We start from the raw sequence: 24,084 nt of genomic DNA, 5'->3' as shown, positions 1-24,084 counted from the left end.
TATTATGTGGGCCCAAAATTGTTGCCCCCTTTTATTTATTTAAAAGATTTTATTTATTTATTTGACAGAGAGAGAACAAGCAGGGGAAGTGGCAGTCAGCGGGAGAGGGAGAAGCAGCCCCCTCCTGCCCCCGCTGAGCAGGGAGCCCGATGTGGGACTCGATCCCAGGACCCTGGGATCATGACCTAAGCCGAAGACAGGTGCTTAACTGACTGAGCCACCCAGGCGCCCCATTGCCCCCTTTTAAAGATATAATAATGTTCAAATTAGAGTTGTGGCCAATATAAAGGAAACAAGTAAATATGCAAATAAAGTACAAAGGGGCTACAGCAGTCCCCCCTTGTCCACTGGTGATATATTCCAAGACCCCCAGTAGGTGTCTGAAACCATGGATAGCACTGAACCCTAAATATATGACTATGTTTTTCCCCCTACACATACATACATACATACCTATGATAAAGTTTAATTTATAAATTTGGCACAGTGAGAAATTAATAATAAAACGGAACAATTAGGGCGCCTGGGTGGCTCAATCATTAAGCGTCTGCCTTCAGCTCAGGTCATGATCCCAGGGTCCTGGGATCGAGCCCCACATCGGGCCCTCTGCTCTGCAAGGAGCCTACTTCTCCCTCTGCCTGCCGCTCCCCCTCCTTATGCTCACTCGCTGTCAAAAAAAATAAAAAAAATCTTAAAAAAAAAAAGGAACAATTATAGCAATATGCTGTAATAAAAGTTATGTGAGTGTGGTCTTGCTCAAAAGATCTCATTGTGCTTATGATGACGTGAGATGATAAAATACCACGTAATGAGATAAGTAAGGTGAGTGACGCAGGCGCCATGACAGAGTGTGAAGCTACCAGGGACCTTCTGACCATGCGACGGAAGGAGAATGAATCATCCGCTTCTGGATGGGGGCTGACCACACAACTGAAACTTCGGAAAGTGCAACCACAGACTTGGGGGGTGAGGAGGACTAGTGTTATTTAAAAAAAAAAAAAAACAAAACACTACAGTAAGTCCCCTCGTTTGATATATAAACCTGTGATAAAAACACAATGAAACCATTTATGAAGAGTTTATGATGTTTTGATCTTAGAGGGCTTGGCTTTAAGGACAATCTAAAGAATGGCAGGGAGCTTGTTTTCACATGGTAGGAGTTTAATCTTATTATTATTAAATCAAAACTAATCAGAAAAGCCCTTTACTCCTCCACCCAAGAATCTGTAATAGGTTACCCAACAAAGAAGTCTGACTAACTTGGTCAGCAACTTAAAAGAAAAATTATTAGCTCTCTCAGCAAGTAGTGATATAGGGCCAGAGAATCAGAACTCTATGTGGTCAGACACTGCTTTAATGCTTGGTCTCCAAAGTTTCAAATTAGTATTTATCAAATTTTTTCTGAATGTAGAAAGAAATGGGTTAGTTGATTTTCTACCCTTCATTTAAAGGCACAGATATGCTTCTAATGTTCTGTTTTTCTTCATTCAGAATCTTTGATACACAGCCTCAAATGAATCTGACAGGACTGCCAAGATCCCAAAATTCAAGTGCCAAAAACCGCTCAAGTACAAAAGCATCTGTCATAGTAAATAGCAAAAAGGGAAACATTTAAGCAAAACATGGGGAGGGAAACACGAGAATAGCAAAACACAGGCAAAAATGTCAATTTTATAGGCCAGAGTATCAAAGTTTAAGTTCCATAAGTTATTGCACACGTGTCTTGGAATTTGTGTAGGATGCCACCTTGACTAGGAGTACAAGGTTCAGGTTGTACACAAAAGCTATAAATAGGTCACCTTAACAACTGAGGCAAACCTTTAAAAAAGAAAGGAAAGCAAGATTATAGTAACACCTATTTGTAACTGCAGAACCTTGACCTGGAATGCAGGAAAAGACAGACACAACCCCAACTAAAAACACGTAAGGAATGAAATGGAAATTTGGCTTTTAGGCAGTGTTGGGATTATCCTTATATTAAGGATTACCACCCGAATCCTCTGAATTTAGTATCAAAATGACCTACTACAATACTGAAGAAATATTTCCTATTACCTTTGAAAAACCTCTTTTCCCTTAATAAAAAATTTTATTTTCCCTGTAGGAAATTTTAATGGTAAAAAAAAAGGGCATGAATATGAAAATAAAAACCATCTATAATATAATATCACTATTAAAAGCTTGGCTTGTTCTTAAGACCAATTTTCCAGTAATTGAAAAGGATTTATTTTTTTTCTAAATTAAAATTCTTTCATTACTAAAGTAACACAGATAAACTGTGCAACAATTTATAGTCTAAAATACATACACTTACATAACCTCATCCCCCAGAACAACCCTGTGCCAATGTAGAGCAAGCACTCTTACCACCATTACACAGCAGAGCAAACATGGTTTGGAGAGGTGATTCACATGCCGAAAGTCTCTAGCTATTTGCCACAGAATCGAGGGCTTAAACCTGAATCTTCTAATGCTGAAGCCAGAGCTCCTTCTATCACCTTAAAAAATCTCCAGAGGTAGAAACCCACAGTTTAGGAATCATTAGAAGTGCTCTGCAAATTGTTTATCTGTTCCTCTCTTAAGATACTGATTTCAAGGGGGGCGCCTGGGTAGCTCAGTCATTAAGCATCTGCTTTCGGCTCAGGTCATGAGCCCGGGGTCCTGGGATCGAGCCCCGCATCGGGCTCCCTGCTCTGCGGGAAGCCTGCTTCTCCCTCTCCCACTCCCCCTGCCTGTGTTCCCTCTCTCGCTGTAACTCTATCAAATAAATAAATAAAATCTTAAAAAGATACTGATTTCAAGGGGTGCCTGGCTGGCTCAGTTAGTAAAGCATGTGACTCTCACATCTCAGGGTCATGAGTTCAAGTCCATGCTGGGCACGGTGCTTACTTAAAAAAAAATAAAGGATACTGATTTCAACAAGTATTTATCGATGATCTACTATGTGTGAAAGACCATGGATAAACACAGCAACAGCCTTCAATGTTGCAATGGGAAATAGGTGGGGGCTGGGGGGTGCTAGAACAAATCAATAAACATACAGTAGAATATTGATAAATGTAGTAAAGGAAGCATAAAATGCTTTAAAATTTCCAAGGAAGACATAAGCTCTTGGAACAAGGGATGCCCTGAAGACCATACTACTTTAAGTGGTAGTGACAAGTCCTGTAGGAATAATGCAGGTTTCCAAGGAGAGATGCAATAAAAACATTAGGCTGTAGGCTTGCTTACATGATTGTAGGAATCTTTAAGAGAATCCGATTATGTCTGATGGTGTCAGATCTCATTACTCTCCAAAGTTTCTCTCCTCCCTCCTCATCCAGGAGAGAAAAACTTGCTCTGGAATCTTGAAAAATTAGGCGAGTCACATCAACACCGAATAAAAGTCATATAGGCTATAGGCATCTCTGAAGCTAATCATTATTTTCAATAGTTTAATTTCTTTTTCATTAAAAACAATTACTAAGGGGCACCCAGGTGGCTCAGTTGGTTAAGTGTCTGCCTTCGGCTCAGGTCATGGTCCCAGGGTCCTGGGATCGAGCCCCACAGCAGGCTCCCTGCTCAGCGGGGTGCCCACTTCTCCCTCTCTTCTGCCCCTCCCCAACTCGTGTGCGCACGCACGTTCTCGATCTCTCTCTCAAATAAAATCTTTAAAACAAAACAAAACAGGGGCGCCTGGGTGGCTCAGATGGTTAAGCATCTGCATTCAGCTGGGGTCATGATCCCAGAGTCCTGGGATCAAGCCCGGCATCGGTTTCCCTGCTCAGTGGGGAGCCTGCTTTTCCCTCTGTGTGCATGCTCTTTCTCTTTCTCTCAAATAAAATCTTAAAAAAAAAATCACTAAAAAAATAAAATAAAATAAATCAAATCAAATCAAATCAATTTTTATGAGGATTATGTGAAACCCACTCAGAGTCTTTGAAAACACACTTGTGGTTCAACTTACAAAATACCCTGGACAGTTTCCTGGTTGTCTATTTCTATAATGCCTATAACATGTCACAGTTTGGGGGATTTTATCCTAGTATTTTTGCCAGTTCTGCACGATTCTTTATCCACTCTTAGTAGTTTGTTCCAGTACTATTCTTCTGGATTGTCTCATTTCAAATTTTTCTGGGTGGTAGGATAAGGGCTGACTTTCTGGTTTTCAACTTTTTCTAACTTTAAAAAAGGATCATGTATTACCTGTCTAGTCAGGAAAAGTCCCAATAAACATTCTGAAAAGTTAGTTTAAAACTTGTATAAGTGGTAAAGTTCAAACAGGCTAAACTAATCTAGATGTTAGAATACTGGTTAGTGGGAGTGACAACTGGCAGAGCTGATAATGTTTTCATTTCTTATCTGGGTGTTGGTTGCATCAGTACATTTACTTTATGAAAACTCATTCAACTATATATTTAGGATTTGTGTTTTTCTATATGCGTATTTCAATAAAAAGTTTACTTAAAAAACAACTGACATAAGGTGTGAATTAAAGAAAGAACCCTTATAAAGCTTAGGGGGTTCCTGAAGGTTACAATAAGAAGCACATAATGCAACGGTCACCTTTTAGTAGGGAATTAGTCTCTTTGGCTGCCTGCTTCCTTTTATAAGAGCATCAGGCTTTCCTTGTTTTAGACTGTTGGAAGTCTATGTTGTGACTTGTGAGTCTGCACAGGAACAGACGTGACCTGAGCAGGCAATAAGGCCAGTTTGTGCTGGGGGTGTGTGGGGTGCTGGTGGGTAGGGTTTTCTGGCTGGTAAGCGGGCTTAACCAGCACGGCCATTTCATCTCCCCATTTTGTCCTAACCTCACTGACTTTCATAAGTGATTTATAAACATAAAGAAGAAAGCCAACTGCAATGGTAGAGAAGAAATCTATGAAAGTGTTGTTCTCAGTCAAAACACAGCTTTGGACTAAGAGTAAAATGTTGAATGCTACAATGCTTGGATCTATGAACTAGGGGGCTGCGTGCTCTATTATGGAAACAAGATTCATGAAAATGGTTCCGGAATATTCCAGACTAAATTTATTTGAATGCTTATACATATATTTAATTTAAATTTATATTTAATCATTAATATCTGAATTAGATACTTCATTTCCATCATACTTTGCAACATCTTAAGGAAGACAATAGATGATATAGTGTTATTTGTACATTTATTTATTTTTTAAAGATTTTATTTATTTATTTGAGAGAGAGAGAGAGCGCACAAAGTGGCGGGGGGCGGGGAGAGGGAGAAGGAGAAGCAGACTCCCCGCTGAGCAGGGAGCCCGATGTAGGGCTTGATTCCAGGACTCCGGGATCATGACTTGAGCTGAAGGCAGACACTTAACCTACTGAGCCACCCAGGCGCCCCTATTACTTGTAGATTTAGAGAATCTCAAAGATCTGTGGATTTTTTTCAGAATGTCAACAATCTGTCTTAACTGTTTAATCAACCTCAATACCACCGGGGGCGGGGGGGGGTGGAGAAGGTAGAGAATAAGTAACTTAGATCATAAAGCAATTGTGTTTGTGATCTCCTGTGGTAACAAACAGGCATCATTCTCTTATGTATGCAAATATTTGTACTTTTTTCATTTATACTTGGGAGATATTCTAAAATAAGTATCAGTTATAGTATTCAGTTATAGTGATTTATAGGTGCTTTGACAGAAAACATCAATACGGTGTATTAAGACTATGTTTCTACCCAAATACAAATAGATGTATCTCACAGTATATGATAGTCTTCATGCATATGCCCTAGGACTGCTCTATGCAATCTTCTGATGAGTTATAAAGCAAAGTCTATGACACAAAGCAGGTATGAATTCCTTGACCATGTATGATACTTAGCTAGTTTTAACAGTTTTTGTTTTTTTTTTTTTTAAAGATTTTATTTAGTTGACATAGAGAGACACAGCGAGAGAGGGAATACAAGCAGGGGGAGTGGGAGAGGGAGAAGCAGGCTTCCCGCCGAGCAGGGAGCCCGATGCGGGGCTCGATCCCAGGGCCCTGGGATCATGACCTGAGCCGAAGGCAGATGCTTAACGACTGAGCCACCCAGGCGCCCCTGGTTTTAACAGTTTTAAAAACACCCGGTTTTTCTGTATTTTTAGGTTTCTGGCCAACTGTACATTCAATTCTGGGCATGGCATGTTCTATGCTCTTTTGATATAGAATGTGCTAAAAATGGTAGCTGATGACTTTAATATCATTATAAGATACACCGTCCTAGAATTATAAAAGTATACTTCTCACAGAGCCAGTCACATCATTGGCTTATATTCATAGATCCTGATGAAGGAGAGGATCTACTGCATACACACATCTTAATTACAGCTACTATGTAAAATTAAGGATATTGAAATTATGAATTTGCCTTATTTTATTTTTATTTTTTTTAGGGTGGGTGGGAAGGGCAGAGGGAGAGAGAATCTTAAGCAGGCTCCATGCCCACTGCAGAGCCCAATGGGGGGCTCAATCTCACCACCCTGATGTCATAACCTGAGCCAAAGTTAAGAGTTGGAGGCTTAACCTACTGAGCCACCCAGGCGCCCCACTCAGTAAATTCTGATCACTGTTCTAAGGTCTTTCACATTTTTTGTGCATAAGGACATAAGAGGCCTGTTTCTCATGTACCAATTTGAGGGGAAGGAGTTGTAATTTTAAGTGCAAAGCTTTTTTTGCGGGGAGGGGGAGGTGTGTGTGGAGGGGTAGAGCATGGAGCAAAGTATTCTAATAGGACAACTGTTGGGTTAATATCCAAAATTATCATCTTTATTTTTGTAAAGTTTTATTTTTAAGTAATCTGTACACCCAACATGGGGCTCAGACCCACAATCCCAAGATCAAGAGCCACAGGCTCCACTGACTGAGCCAGCCAGGTGCTCCCCAAAATTACCATCTTTACAGTCAGGTGGCCTACACATAACTGGACTACTTGAATGGGATCATTTACAAGATGGTACCTTGCAATTTATTTTTTATTTTTAATTTTTTTTAAAGATTTTATTTATTTTAGAGAGAGAGGACGCGTGTGAGCAGCAGGGAGGGGCAGAGGGAGATGGAGAGGGAGAGAGAGAGTCTCAAGCAGACACCATGTAAAGCGAGGAACCTCTTGGGGGCTCAATCTCACAACCCTGATATCATGACCTGAGCCAAAATCAAGACTCAGATGCTTAACAACTGAGCCATCCAGGTGCCCCAGCATCTTGCATTTTAATGCCTTAATCTAGTATCTTTCATTTTAGTTTGCTGAACTAGGGAAATTAAGTACTCTTTTAATTAAAAAAAAAAAATCTACCAAAAATGTAAATAAGATCATAGCAAGGAGAAAAAGATATCCATTTTATGATTTTTTTTTTTTTTAAGTAAACTCTACCCATAACATAGGGCTTGAACTTAAGACCCTAAGATCAAGCGTTGCATGCTCTACCCACTGAGCCTGCCAGGCATTCCTGATTCTCTGAATGGCACAAGAAGTTTAAACGCATTATGAAATCAGGTCCTACAACTTAAAATTTTTTCCTTCTAAACCCAAATTTAGGATGGTGTTTGGCAGTGGTTGGGGAAGGGAGTAAAAACAAGGAGGGAGCCTCAACAGTGTGGCTAGTTGTTTCTTAAGCTGGGTGGTGGGTACACAGGTGTTCATTGTATTATTCTCTTATACCACTTGGCATATCTGAAATATTGCATAATTCATTTAAAAGAAAAAAGTAAAAAATGAAGTATAATATTCACAGCTTTATTGTACTTCACATACTGGTAAATACTGGGCCATTTACTTCTAGTACACTTCACCAAGGTGAAGAGAGAAATTTCTTTCACTAGCCGTATATTGTGAAAGCATAAAGAAAACAGAAATCAGCCTCCCCACCCTCTCCAATGGTTCTTTGAAAGTGCTATTTTAGCAGAACATGATTGGTCAACAGCAGCAACATGCCACAATTCAAAGTGTAACTTTCTTAGTGAGTAAATTACCTCAATTTCCTGTAACTGCTCCTGATTGGTTGTGTACATCTGCTGAAGAGAATCCTCCAACTCTGTGTTCCGATCCAGTAATGTCTTCCCAAGTTCAGCAGCAAGTTGGAGATCTAGCACAACAAGTGAATCTTAGGATAATGTAAATGATCTCACTTCAACATTTTATATAACCCAGTCCTTAAAATAAGAATGAATTAAGACCTAACCCAACACATAAAGTTTAAGTCAGATCCCGATGGAAGGTGGAATGGCACAGAAAGAAACTTGAGTTCTACTTAAAATTCAGTTGAACTTGGTTCCTCTACCAGGTAATGTGTTCTCTTATGTACCTTTACTTGTAAGACTGAAGAAAAGTGATCCACTTTATGGAGATGTATTCACTGGTTCAGAAATGATCATTCATGGTGGTGATGTCTAACATCATAATTATCTGCTCATGGACTGGACTTATTCATATCCTCATTGTCTATTTTCTTTCTGGAGATCTTTGAGCCAAAGTATAGGTAGATCTTTCAATAGTCTCTAAAGTTTCCATGAAATCTGGCTGCTGTGAATTCAACTATCAAAGTAAAGTTTGTGTTATAGATCCTGGCCTCCTAAGGAGACTAAAAATTAAGTCCAAAAAAGGAAAAATACACCAGTAATAAGAACACTGTCTACTTCTCTTCATGTCCCTCTCCAAGATGAGCAAACCAGATAAGCAGCGCAGCAACAGTTTTTTGTTTTTTTTTTTAAGATTTTATTTATTTATTTGAGACAGAGAGAATGAGAGACAGGGAGCATGAGAGGGAGGAGGGTCAGAGGGAGAAGCAGACTCCCTGCCGAGCAGGGAGCCCGATGCGGGACTCAATCCCGGGACTCCAGGATCATGACCTGAGCCGAAGGCAGTCGCTTAACCAACTGAGCCACCCAGGCGCCTAGTTTTTAAGGTAATTACATGTCAGTAGCTTATACTTTGAGTTAGCACAAAACTCTATTTCTATTTTGAACCTCATTTTTCAACTCTCTCTCTTCTTAGGCATATATGTACATAAGACAGGATTTGTTTGTATTATACCCAATACCCCAAATAAAAATTTAATGATACAAAAAAGGACACTAGTTCTAATACAGTAACAGAAATACCTGCATAGTAAGTTTCATGGGAGGCCCTTTAACATAGTGAGAAATGCACTGAATTGAGTAGGAAGGCCTGAGGTCCAGTTCTGACTACCATTTACCAGGTTAACACTTTCCATATGGTGACTTTAAAGGTCCCTACACTTGGTATTCTTGTCTAGAGAGAAGACGGTCCTGTCAATGTAAGATTGCGAAAATCAAATGAAATAATATATAAGGGAGGACTTCAGAAACTATGCTGCAAAGCCCAAGTATTATTAGTATGCATTGATTCACAAATTAATGTTTGTATTGCTAGGCACTATGCTACTAAGCTTTAGCTATAGAATGGTGAATAAAATGGATGAAGTTCCTGTCATCCTGACACTTCCAGAGACTAATGGGAGAAGCCAGACAGCAAATAAGTAAATAAACTTCCCAACATGATGAACACTTTTCATTCATAAATGCATGCATACATTCATTAATACCAGACACTGTTCTAGGCACTAGGTATATAAGAGTGAACTTAGCTAAAAAATTCCCCGCCCTCATGAAGCTTCTATTCTATTGGGAGAAACAGCATGATAGAATATAAAAAAAATAGCAGTAAGTGCTAAAGAGGAAAAATAAAGTTAGGGGGATATGAAGAATGTGGATGTGGAAGGCTGACCTTTACGAACATGTGACAAGGGTGACATTAGAATCAAGATGTGAAGGAACTGAATAAATGATCCCGTAGATCAATCTAGAGGACCAGCATTCCAGGCAGAGACAAAACAAGTACAAAGGCTCTAGGAAGAAGTGTGACTGGAGCTAATAAGGAGGCCAATGAGGCCAAAACAAAGTGTGTATGGGGGGCAGAGACGGTGACAAGTCAGAGGGGCTCTAAGCTCTAAGGCCAGCTTGTGTAGGCCTACGAAGGTCAAGATTTTGGCTTGACTCTGAGTGAAATGGAACCCAGTGAAAGCTTCTGACAGGATGAGTGGCTGCTATGTAAACAGCCTGCAAGAGACAAAGATGGAAGCAGGGTGACAGGAGGATGCTGCAATCATCTGGGTGAGAGATGATGGTGGCTCGGGCTACATTGGCAGAAATGGAGAGAAGAGGTAGGAATCTGGATACAGTTTAAAGCAGAGCTAAAAAGAATTATCAACCAATTAAATATGATGTGTGAGAAAGAAAAAAAACAGATTTGGTAATAATGAGTAAAGGATCTGTTTTAGAAAGGGACGTCACAAGGAAAGTCTGAGGGGACATTTTAGCTGAGGCTTGAGGAATGAGGATCTCGCCATATAAAAAAGCCACACAGAGGCACTCCAACAGGAAAGAACTTGGTATAGTCTACGACCTGACAAAAAGCCAGTGTGACAGAAGCATGAAGGGGAGAGTGGGAAGAGATGAAGCTGGAGGGTAGGCAGCAATCAGAACATGTAAGATTTTAGCCCATGGTAAAGAATATTTAAATTTTATTCTAAGTATGATGGAAAGTCATTTTGCTTAATGTCATATAAAGTATTTATTATGGAAAAATATTTATTATGAAAACAGGGAACCTCACTACATATGCTCTTTAAACAATTTTTAGAGGTTGACAAACAAGGTTTTGCATTTACTCATTATCACCGATACTAAAACTTAACCTAGAGAAAGTGGTAAAAGAAAAGCCACAACTTTTGTTACCTGGTCCTGTCCATTAGAGTGCATAATTAGTATTCTACTTAGTTTTCCCTCATTAAGAAAAAACAAAGCATCAAAACCTACCACACACCACTCCAGCTGATTTTAAAACATTACACCCATTTATAATAAATCTATATATGTTGGTAGACAGGTGTTAAGATACATTCTCTTGTGATTTAAATATTAATGACGTCAATTAACGTACTTAAGACTTGAGATAACAAGTCTATGAAATAACATCTTCTATTCACAAGGCATAGAACCTTTACAAACAGCTCAAAGCATTTAAGAGATATTAATCTATCTTTTCAAGGTATTTAGCCTGGATTTTCAAATGAGACAATGTGAAGCACAAAGATGCTAACTGACCTGACCAAATCTACATGGTGAGTCACAGCAAAACAGAAACTACTGTCAACAGGTTCTAACTTCGCAGTCATCATACTGAGAGTACGCCATCTTTACATGGGGAGGTCCGCATACTTCTTTGTTCAGGTAGGGAGTAAATTTCCCGTTGAGGTACTTAATCTTTTCACTTGTTTTTATAGATGGCAATGAGAAATCAGAGTTGAGCTACTTGGCTTTTATTGCCCGCTCTGCCAGTGAAAGCACACACAATCCCAGGCAAGTTAATATCCTGTTTTCATTAAATGCAAAAGGAATTATGCAGATGCTCCAGAAATAATTATTTTGTACTCATAGGACATGTAATGTAATGCTTATTTAAGACAAAGCATATAAACATTACCTAAACATTACTTAAGTCTCTCCTGGTGATTATTACCTGGTGGTAATTCCTCACTGGGAAGGACCAAAGGTGTTCTTAACTAGTGATCAAAACCTGAGCCAAACCCTCTTCCAGACTCAAGACTAACTTGAGACCATCTTCAACTATCTTGATTCAGTTATGAAACTATCTACTACTTAATACACAGCCGAAAGAGATGCCAAGCACAGCAGTGTTCCAGTAAATAGCAAGCAGAAAAGAATTTGAGACTTGTCCTTATCTCAATCCTTATTTCCAGTTAAACAAAGCCCCAACCTGGTTCAGTAACCTGAAGTCTTAATCTCCTCAATATTTCATAGAAGTTTAGGATAGAATTCTGGCAAAACAAGTCTCAACTACAACTAAGTGTCTGTGAAGTCACACTGCGTAACAGGATATTACTTCATCTGTTAGTTTAAAGACAAGGGTCTTTTTTTGGTCTTAAAAAAAAAATTCATTTCCTGTTGTGTAGCATCTGGCTTCTATAACCAAAAGGAGCCAAAAGCTGGCAGTAAGCCCAAGAAGGGTTTCTAAATAATTAGTGGGGCGAATGGGAGAATGCTCGATGTCCTTTATATTTTTAATTAAGACACAAAAGGAAAGTAAACAATATAGTTTTGAAGCCTTATGCACCTGGTCATCTCTATTTTACAATAAGGATTTTCATTAAGAGGTTGTCTTTTCTAAATCCTAGTGAACTGAGCTAGGCAGCCACACATTTACTGCAGGCTTGAGAATTACAACCTACCAATACCTTCATATGTTTAATATTTTCACTAATTAATCTTTGCAAGTGATAATCATCAACTTTAACAGTGTAAACTATAAGCTTTAAACAGGTACTCTACTCAGCCCTATGCCAAAGCAAAGGATAAGCTCTGGCAGCGGAGTGATTTTTTAAAAAGAATCTTTCTTCCGGAATTCTGAAACCTTTAAATTCCACTGCTATATTTTTATTTTACTGCAGTTTTCACAAACCATGAGGACAACACATTCCCATGTTGGCTGTAGTCTGCAGCAGTAATTCAACAACACTGGGGCTGAAAGCTTTTCCTATTACAAGATCAAATGCGTCATTTGGTGATGCTTCTGTGTAACTCCTGTTGCCAACGTTACTATAATTGGGAAAGCAAAAAACCTGAATATAAACATCAAGAAAAATGATGGTGCCAGTTTTAATGACCCTTCAACAGTGATTCAGCAAATTAGCTGTACACATGGAAAATGCACTCATCACGAAAAGAAGTAGAACTATGAGGGTTCCTTTAAGATTTAATTTGCCGTTCCATATAGTAGGAACTTGAAACCTTATTCTAAGCTTGCACAGCTCACCAAATGACAATTATAATAGCAGCTGGACTAAAAGAAAACTCAGTTTCTGAAGTCTTTCCACCTTGTTCTCAGGGGCACATTTCAAAGCAAGCACCATCATTACCTGCGCAGAAGGCTCCTGCTGTCCCAGAAAGGATCTTACCCATAGAGATCATTGTCAGTATTCTTACTGTGCCAACTCAGCTCTCTGACAAAAGACAGTCTCTTTATCAAAGTGTTCTGTAAAAGCAAAGGGTTTTCTCCTTCAGCCTGTACAAGCTTTACATGTTTCTAACAAGGTATAAATGGTGGTCCACAGCCTTCCGAGGTTAGAATTTTTCAGCAGTTTTAATTTAAAAAAGAATTCCCCAGCAAACTTTGATATGGTCGATTTACTTAAATAATGCTTCTATTGCTAAAGGAAACAAGTTTGTAGTTTAATGACTTTGAGAACAGGATCTTAAAAAGTCTTTAACAGCTCTCTCCAAACAAGGCTTGTTCAGTAAATTTAACAGTGAGGATGTTAAAAAACAAAAAAACAACAGGGGCCCCTGGGTGGCTCAGTCGTTAAGCATCTGCCTTCGGTTCAGGTCATGATCCCAGGGTCCTGGGATTGAGCCCCACATCAGGCTCTCTGCTCGGCGGGAAGCCTGCTTCTCCCTCTCCCACTCCCCCTGCTTGTGTTCCATCTCTTGCTGTCTGTCAAAATAAATAAATAAAATCTTTAAAAAAAAACCCAAAAAACAACAGATATCTGCACTTGATAAAATCCCATTAGATGTGCTTATCAATCTGTTTAACAGGACTTCCTCCCAAACTGTATTCAGCATCTAATATCTACTGAGGGCCTACCCCGTGCCAGGCACTGTAGTTGGGCACATACCAGGAGGCAACATCTCCAGGCTTCACTAGTAAACAGATTCCTAGACTGTCAACTCCAGGAATAGGATCCTATCCTATCTATCCTATCTTGTGGATAGGCACTGTGACCCCAGTGCCTAGATGAATACCTGGCACAGACTCGATAATAAATTTTTCAGAAATTAACACACGTAAAAATTCGTTAGAAGTTTAGGTGTTCTTTAACATATAATTTTTAAAAATTGGGACAAAGATATCCTTTCATTCACAGGGCAGACTTCATTCTTCTACAGGCCATATTCACGAGTTATGATTGTTGGAATTTCACATCTACTCCTACTCCACGCACTTGGTTATGACATATAGGGTTATGTCAAAGTCCATTGTGATAACAGATGTAAAAGTCTTTTGAAAAGCAGAGAACAAATTCCAAAAGCAAACTGACATTAAGGAGGTTCGGACCTGTGCTCATTAAGGTTTCATTAAACTTGAACATCTGATGGCTTTGTTTTGATCAGAGGTTAAAGAGTTCCACATGTAATGCCAACATGTTGCATTTGTTTCCCATAGACTGACATCTTATAACTGGTTGTTCCTAACAACTTCCCACAGGGTGGAAGTGCAGTGTGGACTAAAGCACCTGATGGAAGAGAGCCATGAAAACAGTAATCCTGTGTGAGCCACTCAGTTCAACAAATACGAAAACTAAGCCTCTATTATGTGCTAAATTTGCTAGATTTAAAAAAAGGGGGCCTGCACAGATCAATGCTTGCTAAAGAAAGATATTTAGCTTTGATTATACAAACTGCTTCATTTATTGTAGGGAAATGCTGCAATTGTGCAGTGGTTTCCTCATTAATCTTGGAGAAAGTATCAAACTAGGCCATCAATCCTTATGGGGAATTTTGAAAACAGGTTTTATTAAAATATAAGACAAATTTGCCTGTGGACACTGAGAACACACGATGGCACATACTGCAGTGCAGCCACTGAACAGCTTGGGCTATTTAAGTGAAATGGTGAACCACTTTGGTTCAAGTGACTGCGACGTATCAAAAATCACCTTTTCCCAAGAGTTGCTTGTACTTAGAAAAGGCAAACAAGACAAGTTATTCAAGCCTACATCCCCCTCCCCACCCCAAGTTCAGTGATTGCCATGAACCAACATCACGGTCATTTGATATTCAACTAAATGAGATGTTAATTTTCAGTGAAAGTTTAAAGCTGAAAAAGTTGCTTTTTACAGAATTGCAGAGACGAAGATGCCTGAAAAAAATTCCTAAGGAGTGTTCAGTATAGTGGCTAAGAAAGTTGGTTCTGAAGTTTGGAGTGGAAATCCTAGCTCCCCCAATAACAGTATCTATCTACTACGTCCATAGCTTGATGGGAGGACTAAATGAGCACCAGTGTTAAGAACCCACGAAAAGCTTCCCCAACTGCAAATTCCTGCTATTAATACGCAAAACAAGGTGGGGGCACTGGCTCCAAATTTGAAGGCTGCTCTAAGATTTCTCTCTGGAGACACCTTTGGCAAGAAATCCAAGGCAGGCCAGGATCTGAATGCCTGTTTTTAACTAAAAAGCTAGAGCGCAAACTGCAAGAAGTGGCGGAGGCAGAAGTGCCTCAAGCCACTTTCACTTGGCATCTGGCGAACTACGCATAGGCAAAAAAAAAAAAAAAAATCAACTTTCTAACACCCAACTGAAGAAGCTGTAAACCGATGATAAAGGAGAGATAGGGTCTGGGCAGTGACTACGACTCCTCGTTCTGAGTGTGTGGGCTCAAAAATGCTGGCCTCCACCCTTGACTCGAACGAAGTCGTTTGGCCGTTTTAGCCTCGCTTTCCTCATCTGGGAAATGGGGACAAGAGAAGTTCCCCTCCGAGGAATGGATGGAGCGGGTGAGGTGGGCGGGCCCGGCACGGTTCCTGCCACACAGCACTGCTGCCCCTACCACCTGCAGCAGCTCCCACTCGGTTCGGGCTGGGGGGGGGGGTCCCCCGGAGGCGCTGAGGCCGCGGGGTGCAAGCCAGGAAGAGGCCGTCCTGCGCCTCCGAGGAATGCGGTGAGGATTCAACCAGCTAACCCGGGAAGCGCTCCCAACGGCACCCGGCCCACACGCAGGGATGGTGAGGGTCACTGCGCAGAAGCGGCCTCCCGGCGGGCAGGGCACACGGCCGGTGCCCACGCCAGGTGAGCGTCGGACCTTCCCGCACCTGGCGTCCGCTGGCCGCCGGCAAGAGCAACTTTTTAACGGTTTCGCGCCCGACAGCCTCCCCGGCCAGGCCGCCCGCCCGAGCGGGGGCGACCGCGCCCTCACCTTGCTGGAGGTCCTGGTGGTCGTACCACGGCTCGTCCTCCTTCATCTCAAACTCCTCCACTAGGTTTTCCGCCAGCATCTCGGCCGGCTCCTCCGGGGGCAGAGGCCCCCGCCCCCGCCGTCCCGCCTCAGCCGCTGCCCCGGGCGCTCCACCGGCTCCTCCGCCCTCAGCCAGAGCCGCCCTCCGGCGGGACGCGACGCCGCCTAGGCTCCGCCGCGCCTCCTGACCAGAACTGCTGCCCGCTGCCGCCGCCGCGGAGCGGTTCACACCGCACGCCGCGAACCGGCTTGCCGACCCGCCTCGAGCCGCCCAACGGCCCCAACGGCTGGAGCTCCCGCACGAGCAGCCGGGCCGATGCCCCGAGCCGGCTTCTCACGCTGCAGCCGGGCCCAACGTGGCACTTTGGCAGAACCCTGCCTGGCCGGGGCCGCGATTCAAACCCCCGGCGGCGCCTCGGCCAATCGCGAGCGGGCCGGCGGCCGAGCGGCAGCGACGTCGTCCAATCCTGTCTCACTGCAGGCCCGCGGGTCGCCCGGTCTCGCGGGCAAGCAGCCAATGGCGACTCCGGAAGAAACAAAGAAGGCGGGGGAAAGGCGAAGGGGTGCGGCCGAGGGCCCCGCCCTCTCCTCTGCGTTCGGTCGCTTCTCGGCCAGCGTTCCGAGTCTTGGGTGTGGAGGTGGCGGCCTCCGCGGCGCCTGTGGTGGGTGTCGGGCCGGCCAGTTAGCCGGTGGACCGGCTACGCGGGCTCGGGGGCCGGTAGTCCGGCCCCCGAGCAGTGGGCGGTTGTCGTGGGGCGCCCTTCGTGCAAGCGGAGGCGCGAAGGGTGTCGGGAGCCCGGGGTCTGCTGCCCGGCTGGCCCCTTCTGGTCTTTTGACTTCCAGATTTGCGCTCCTCGATCTGGGGAAATTAAGGGTCGGTCGGGAGTTTAGGGCTTTTAGCTGTTTTCTCCTTGATCATCTGAGCGCTCACCTCCAACCCACTGAGAGTTGTACTCACTTCCCCTGAAAAGGAGGGCCCATTTGAGTATCTGGGGGCGGAAAAGGGTGCAGTTGAAGGTATCTCCTTAGAAAAAAATTACAAGCACTTTTGCACACGATTTTTGAAAGGTTCATAGATCGCCAGTTAAGTACCCGGGGTAACGACATTGCACCTGGAGGGAATTGAATGCAGCCCTAGCACTTGATGGCCAGCAGGGCAGTGAACTTCGTTCTCCACGGAGTTAAAATTGATACTGTTTGGGGGGTGCGGCTTTGACCATCTTCGTGCAGACAAAACACAGAAACTCTTATACGGGGTGACCGGGAGGTCACTGTTCTCGACCTTGGTGTAAAGGTAAAGATACGGCTGACAGAGGACAGCAGCGCTCTCTCCCATAGTAGAATGCCAAATAATAAATGTAGAAGGAATAATGGTGTTGGAAAGTAATAAAAGAGGAATGGTAAACGCAAATCCTTTTCTTCTGAATTCAGGTGTACTAAAAGGCAAAATGTTACTGATTACTTTTTATTGCTAGGTTAAAGAAGAAAGGTAGGTTAGCTTACAGCCTTTACTGCCCTAATTGTCAAAATTCAGGTAGAGATATAGTCCAGAGCCAAAAGAAAATAAAGCCAACTATCTTAATCTAAAAGTAAGTCACTACACATTGAGCTCTTTGGAAAGAGAGATGATTGGATTTAGGATTTGCTGACGGTGATTTGTGGAAGCTGAAGGGCTAGAATCAGGCATTTGACCTTCAAGAGATTCATCTCCCATAGTCACTGATCCGCAAGATTGAAAGTGCCAGCTTTTTTCTCCATGGCAAATAACTCATTGGACTCCAAATCAAATTGGTCAGTGTATTGAAACGTTCTTTCATATTCTCCTTCGAAAACAAAAAAAGAAAGATATGGAAAGTTAACATTATTGATAGTTTAAAATGGCAAAAAGACAGACTTTATGTCTTTGGTGTTTGTGGGTTCTTTTTAAGGACACCTTTTAGGGAAACTTTTTTCCCTGGGAAAGTGTGAACAAAAATTGCATTGAAAAAGAGATGTTAGCTTTCGCTGCTCAAAGCCATGCTTTGGAGGGGTCTCCATCATTCTTTTATAGTCTGCTTAGTCAAAACTTAGAAGTAATCATGAACCTTCTCTTCCGTGACATTAATATTACTTGGTGGGGTAGTAGGTTAGTGAATAACAACCCAAGTTGATTCTAAAAGGAAGGGTTTGGGTTTTCATTTAATAATTCATGGGTACATTGTACACCTGCCCAGCCTAACCATTATACCGTTTTGCTATTTAAACTCTTCTGTATAAAACCTTTTGTGGTAAAGAAGACCCAGTTTCAGAAGTTTTTTGTCCCTGCTCGTAAAGATACAATATTCTTGTTTGTGTTTTGTTGCTGTAGTAAAATCAGGTAAGGAGAGTTTTTAGATAGTAGTGGTGGCTTTAAAAAAAATTGTAAGTGGTGATTTTCAGTTTGATACTGAAATAAGTACTTACTATGATGAAAATAATATAAAGCAAAATACTGGTAGTTCCTTTTGCAAATGAAAATAAGGGGAATTTGGAACTAAGGGTGATTTTACTTCCTCTCTCCGTATATATAAACAAAGACAAGTTCAGGCTACAAGAGTTTTTCATAATGTTATTAAAACCTTATATTCACATGTTTCAGACAGGGTCGGTGCTTAACTCAAATTCTTTTTTAAAAAATTTAACTCGGGGCACCTGGGTGGCTCAGTCGGTTAAGCTGCTGCCTTGGGCTCAGGTTATGATCTCAGGGTCCTGGGATCGAGCCTCACATCGGGCTCCCAGCTCATTGGGGAGTCTGCTTCTCCCCTTTCCCCCCATCATGCACTCTCTCACATAAACAAAATATTCAAAAAAATTTAACTCGGAAAGGTTATGACCCTTTGCAAAATTCTGAGTTTATAAATACCCACCTCCTGACTTAATGATAGATCAGCTCAGAAGGTATGGCATGCTTCTTGTTTCAGCATGCCTGAAATAAAACTAAGAAAAAGAAGAGTGCCTACATTTTGGTGGACTAAATTTGTATCTTGGCTTTTGGTTCAACTGACTCCCTTGTTTTGGCCTTCTTGGCAACCCAGTCTTCAATCTTCATTCTCACTTCGGCCAAAAGTAACTCTCTAGAATGGGGTCTTCACCGGTAGTTCCAGCTTTTTCAAATCTGAGTATTACCTTTAAAGCCAAAAATATTGGCTGACCGCCACATAATGGTACTTGTACTTTTCAAGTGTTCGCGCACTGCATAATGACAAAAAAATTCAGATGGTATCTTATCATTACAACAGAATCTACAAACATTTTAAGAATAGTAGTGCACATATGAGCAAAATATTCTTTATTCAGTCTACAGACAATGCTTGGTCTGCATATGGGTTTCATAATCCCTTTTAATTGTTGGGCCCTACTTCCTACAGATTTGGAATCATTTTTGGCTCTACCCAATGCAAAGTGAAGCTCAGGGACTTAGATAATTTGGTCATTTGTTCACTCCTCGCTTGTAGCGTGCCCTCCCCTAAGAAACTGAGCAGTATAGACTGCAGTGCCTGCTTAATTCCCAAGGATTATTTAAGCAAGTAACTTCTCTTGAGTTATCTGAATATTTGTCTGTTTTGTGACTTACTAAGATTGTGCAGACCTGGCCAAATATTCCAGGAAGGTAGGGATAAAACAGAAAAATCATGGTATTATCTTCAACTATAGTCAGGGATAAAAGAAGATGAATCTGTACCCACCTCTTCCTTGGCTAACCTTTTCCTATTTTCCAGTTGCATAAATCAAGTCATTGAAAGACTGAGACAATAGGCCAGATTTAAGAGGGACATATATATCAGAGCAAAGACCAGAATGTGTTCTTTCTTTTTTTTTTTAAGATTTTATTTATTTATTTTGAGAGAGAGAGAACAAGTGCATGTGAGTGGGGGGAGGGGCAGAGAGCAAGAATCTCAAGCCCGACTAAGGACTTGATCTCACAACTGTGAGATCATGACCTGACCTGAAATCAAGAGTTGGACGCTCAACCGACTGAGCCACCCAGGTGCCCCCAGAATGTGTTATTTCTTTTTTAAAAAAATTTTGTATTGTTATGTTAATCACCATACATTACATCATTAGTTTTTGATGTAGTGTTCCATGATTCATTGTTTGTGCATAACACCCAGTGCTCCATGCAGAGCGTGCCCTCTTTAATACCCATCACCAGGTTAACCCATCCTCCCACCCCCCTCCCCTCTAGAATCCTCAGTTTGTTTTTCAGAGTCCATTTTCTCTCATGGTCCATCTCCCCCTCTGATTTCCCCCCCTTCATTCTTCCCCTCCTGCTATCTTCTTCTTTTTTTTTCCTTAACATATATTGCATTATTTGTTTCAGAGGTACAGATCTGTGATTCGTCTTGCACAATTCACAGCGCTCACCATAGCACATATCCTCCCCAATGTCTATCACCCAGCCACCCCATCCCTCCCACCCCCCTCCAGCAACCCTCAGTTTGTTTCCTGAGATTAAGAATTCCTCCTATCAGTGAGGTCATATGATACATGTCTTTCTCTGATTGACTTATTTCACTCAGCATAACACCCTCTAGTTCCATCCACGTCGTTGCAAATGGCAAGATCTCATTCTTTTTGATGGCTGCATAATATTCCATTGTGTATGTGTGTGTGTGTGTGTGTGTGTGTGTGTGTGTGTATACACCACATCTTCTTTATCCATTCATCTGTTGATGGACATCTTGGCTCTTTCCACAGTTTGGCTATTGTGGACATTGCTGTTATAAACATTAGGGTGCAGGTATGCCTTTGGATCCCTACATTTGTATCTTTGGGGTAAATACCCAGTGGTGCAATTGCTGGATCGTATGGTAGCTCTATCTTCAACTTTTTGAGGAACCTCCATACTGTTTTCCGGAGTGGTTGCACCAGCTTGCATTCCCACCAACAGTGTAGGAGGGTTCCCCTTTCTCCGCATCCCCACCAACATCTGTCATTTCCTGACTTGTTAATTTTAGCCCAGAATGTGTTATTTCTAATATCCATCTTAGATATGTCCTTTGGGCCAAAGTTACAGTCTGTCCAGAGAAGACCAAGAATAAATATTCCAAAGCAAGTCTGTAGCTACTGAATGGTCAACTTTATACTAAGATGAAAGGTTCTATTCCTTCTGTCTGACTTTAGCTAAAGGATGTCACCTCATTGTTCCTTTTCTGTTGCACCCTCCCAAGTAGGGAGGATAATAATGCCATAGACACATCTCCTTGGCCTCTAGTTAAGCATATCCAAACTCATGGATAAATCTCGCTTTTATAACTTGGAAGAGTTATTAAAAATATATTCAAGTAGGGGCTCCTGGCTGGCTCAGTCAGAGGAGCATGTGACTCTTGATCTTGGGGTCATGGGTTTGAGCCCCATGTTGGGTGTAGAGATTACTTAAAAAAAATTTTTTTTATAAAGATTTTATTTATTTGACAGAGAGGCACAGTGAGAGAGGGAACACAACAGGGGGAGTGGGAGGGGGAGAAGCAGGCTCCCTGCTGAGCAGGGAGCCCGATGCGAAGCTCGATCCCAGGACCCTGGGATCATGACCTGAGCCGAAGGCAGACGCTTAACGACTGAGCCACCCAGGTGCCCCACTAAAAATTTTTTTTAAATATATATTTTTATTCATATATATATGAATTCATATATATATATGAAAGTAAGTTACACTCTATGAAAATTACGGTCCCTGGCAACTTCTCAAAAAATGTTGAGTGAATGGATGAGAAAGTAAAGGGTTGACTCTGGTGATAGTTAGTGGTTTTTGACTTTTACTTAACTAAAATTAAATTAGTGTCCAGTGGAATTTGCCACCCATCACCTATTGTATGCAAACAGTGAATTTAACCATTTTCTTTTCTTTTTTTTTAAAAACAAAAGGAAGAAGAATTCCTTTGCATGGAAAATGATACTTATAAGTATCAAACCCATTGCTTGGGCATATTCTATGATAACATTAGGGACTGAAATGCTAAATTCTGTCTTCAGTTTCTACTATGTGAAGCTTTTTTTACATCTGTACAAGATTTCAGAAGTGGCCTTTTACCAAGCCCAGGTGAGATGGAGCCCTCATTGTTATATCACCTAGGACAGAGTTTCTCCTTCTCCACAGTTGTATGTTATTATGATTTTCCAAAGAGCTGATTCTTCACACAGCTGACTTTTCAAGAAAAGGTTATCCATGTCCAAGATCCTCTGTTTGAGGGCAAAGAAACTGTTAAAAGATTGCCACTTAAAATATAAAAGCTTTAGAATTTAAAGGGAAAGCTTTGGTTATCTGGAAAATTCACTTATATGGAATAATTAGAATTAATAAAGATATTCTGCGTCTTGAAAAGGCCCATGGTAATCACAAATTGTATTGTAACTCATTACCAGTTATGTAGTCAGAGTGGATAGAGTTAATGGTCTTAAAACCCTTATATTTTATAATGTTACTCATTTATTACCAACAACAATATACTTGACTTACTTAGTATTTTTTGGCATTTTGCAATGGCAAACATTGATATTGTAACCTTTCCTAATGGAATTACATAAAACTCCGTCATGGTATATATACAGGTCATCATTCTCTGCGGAGGCATGGCCTTGTGTGCCTTATGGGGAAGCAGTTTAACATAATGACTGAAAGCAAAGATTCTGGGGTCATCTGCCTTGGCTCAGACCCTGGATCTGTCATTAATCAGCTAGGCAAATTGATTAACTTCTGTGGTCCTCAGTTTCATTTGTAAAGTAGGGATAATTGTAGTACCTGCTTCATAGGATCATTTTAAGGATTTAATAAATTGATATAAATATTTGTACAATGCCTAAACACAAAGTGAATGCACTTTGGCTTTTGGAGTGGTATTAACCTATTGGATTATGGATATTACAGGATATACACCCCCTGCTGGTTCTCAAAGCAGTGAACTTTTCCTCCCCGTCCCCCCTTGGCTTTTGTTACTTCCCGTTAAGTAAAAATTCAGGAGTCATTTTCATCAATATAAACCACACTAAAATAATCCTGTGTTGTTGTTTCTTTTTTCTCCTAGATGATTTTAATGATCTGGAATGCTCTTAATGACCTGACTGGGTATTTTCACAACAACTCTCAGGCCGACTGCTGTTCCAGTCAACATTGTTCCGTTTTTTTTTTTGGTTTTTTTTTTTAAGTCATGATCATATAATTCTTTTTTTTTTTTTAAAGATTTTATTTATTTGACAGAGACAGTGAGAACAGGAACACAAGCAGGGGGAGTGGGAGAGGGAGAAGCAGGCTTCTCGCTGAGCAGGGAGCCCGATGCGGGGCTCGATCCCAGGACCCTGGGATCAGGACCTGAGCCGAAGGCAGCCGCTTAACAACTGAGCCACCCAGGTGCCCCAACATTGTTCTGTTTTTTATGGTGCCCCTTTATACTCAGTAGCCTTCCTGCTTCCTTGGTTCCCTTGGAAATACTATCAAGAAGGTGACTGGCTTAGCGGACTTCACCTGGTGGTATCATTACGTGCTTTTGATAGCACGCTTACCTTTGTTCAGCAAGCCCGGTGTACTACTTGCAGAGATTTTCACGAGACACGAAAGCCGGCTTCAGCTTATTAAAATTAGCCAAGTGACATCACTGGTAGGATGCACCAGTGTCCTCTTCTGTGCCCTCATCTCCGATAACATGGAAATTTTACTCAGTTTTCAAGCTGTTGCTGTGGTCACTGCTATTCTTGCCGCGGCCAGCATTTACACTGGCATATACCACATGAAACACTTTGAACCTGCAAGAAGCCCTGGGGAAAACCTTTTCTCAGAAAGTGAACAGGATCTCCCCTGGACCTCCGTGGTCTCATTGATGAGACAGATCTTGACTCAGAAAAACTTTCGCCTTTTTCTGATAATGAATTTCCTCCAAGTCTTCCACTTAACCTTCTTCAATAACTTCATGATGATCTTTGCAGATAACCTCATTCCTAAGGATGTTCTTCCTTCTTCCATAAGGAGCATCATGTACGGGGCAGGCTTTATTTGCCCACAGGTATGTGATGATTCTTCCTGTAACTTTCTACAGGGATAA

The 24,084-nt window shown here is 41.5% G+C and overlaps 2 protein-coding genes across 2 annotated transcripts in view; one reads left to right on the top strand and one right to left on the bottom strand.

Moving 5' to 3' along the window:
• Nucleotides 1–16,358, bottom strand: part of CDR2 (cerebellar degeneration related protein 2) — a 27,830-nt gene extending 11,472 nt beyond the window's left edge. Inside the window, exons 1-2 of the mRNA XM_034988069.1 lie at nucleotides 15,995–16,358; nucleotides 7,954–8,066 (exon numbers count right to left, since the gene is read on the bottom strand). Of these exons, the coding sequence (XP_034843960.1) occupies nucleotides 7,954–8,066; nucleotides 15,995–16,073 (192 nt within the window). The 5' untranslated portion in view covers nucleotides 16,074–16,358. The remainder of the gene's footprint in view (nucleotides 1–7,953; nucleotides 8,067–15,994) is intronic.
• LOC117999112 lies at nucleotides 16,350–24,084 on the top strand. The gene is given in 3 exon segments (XM_034988026.1): nucleotides 16,350–16,695; nucleotides 23,419–23,569; nucleotides 23,571–24,084. Coding segments are annotated over 3 exon segments (1,011 nt in total).

Source organism: Mirounga leonina, unplaced genomic scaffold, assembly GCF_011800145.1.
Source record: "Mirounga leonina isolate KUSES-001 unplaced genomic scaffold, KU_Mleo_1.0 Mir_448, whole genome shotgun sequence".
Lineage (NCBI taxonomy): Eukaryota > Metazoa > Chordata > Mammalia > Carnivora > Phocidae > Mirounga > Mirounga leonina.
This window is presented reverse-complemented; position numbering and strand designations above follow the sequence as displayed.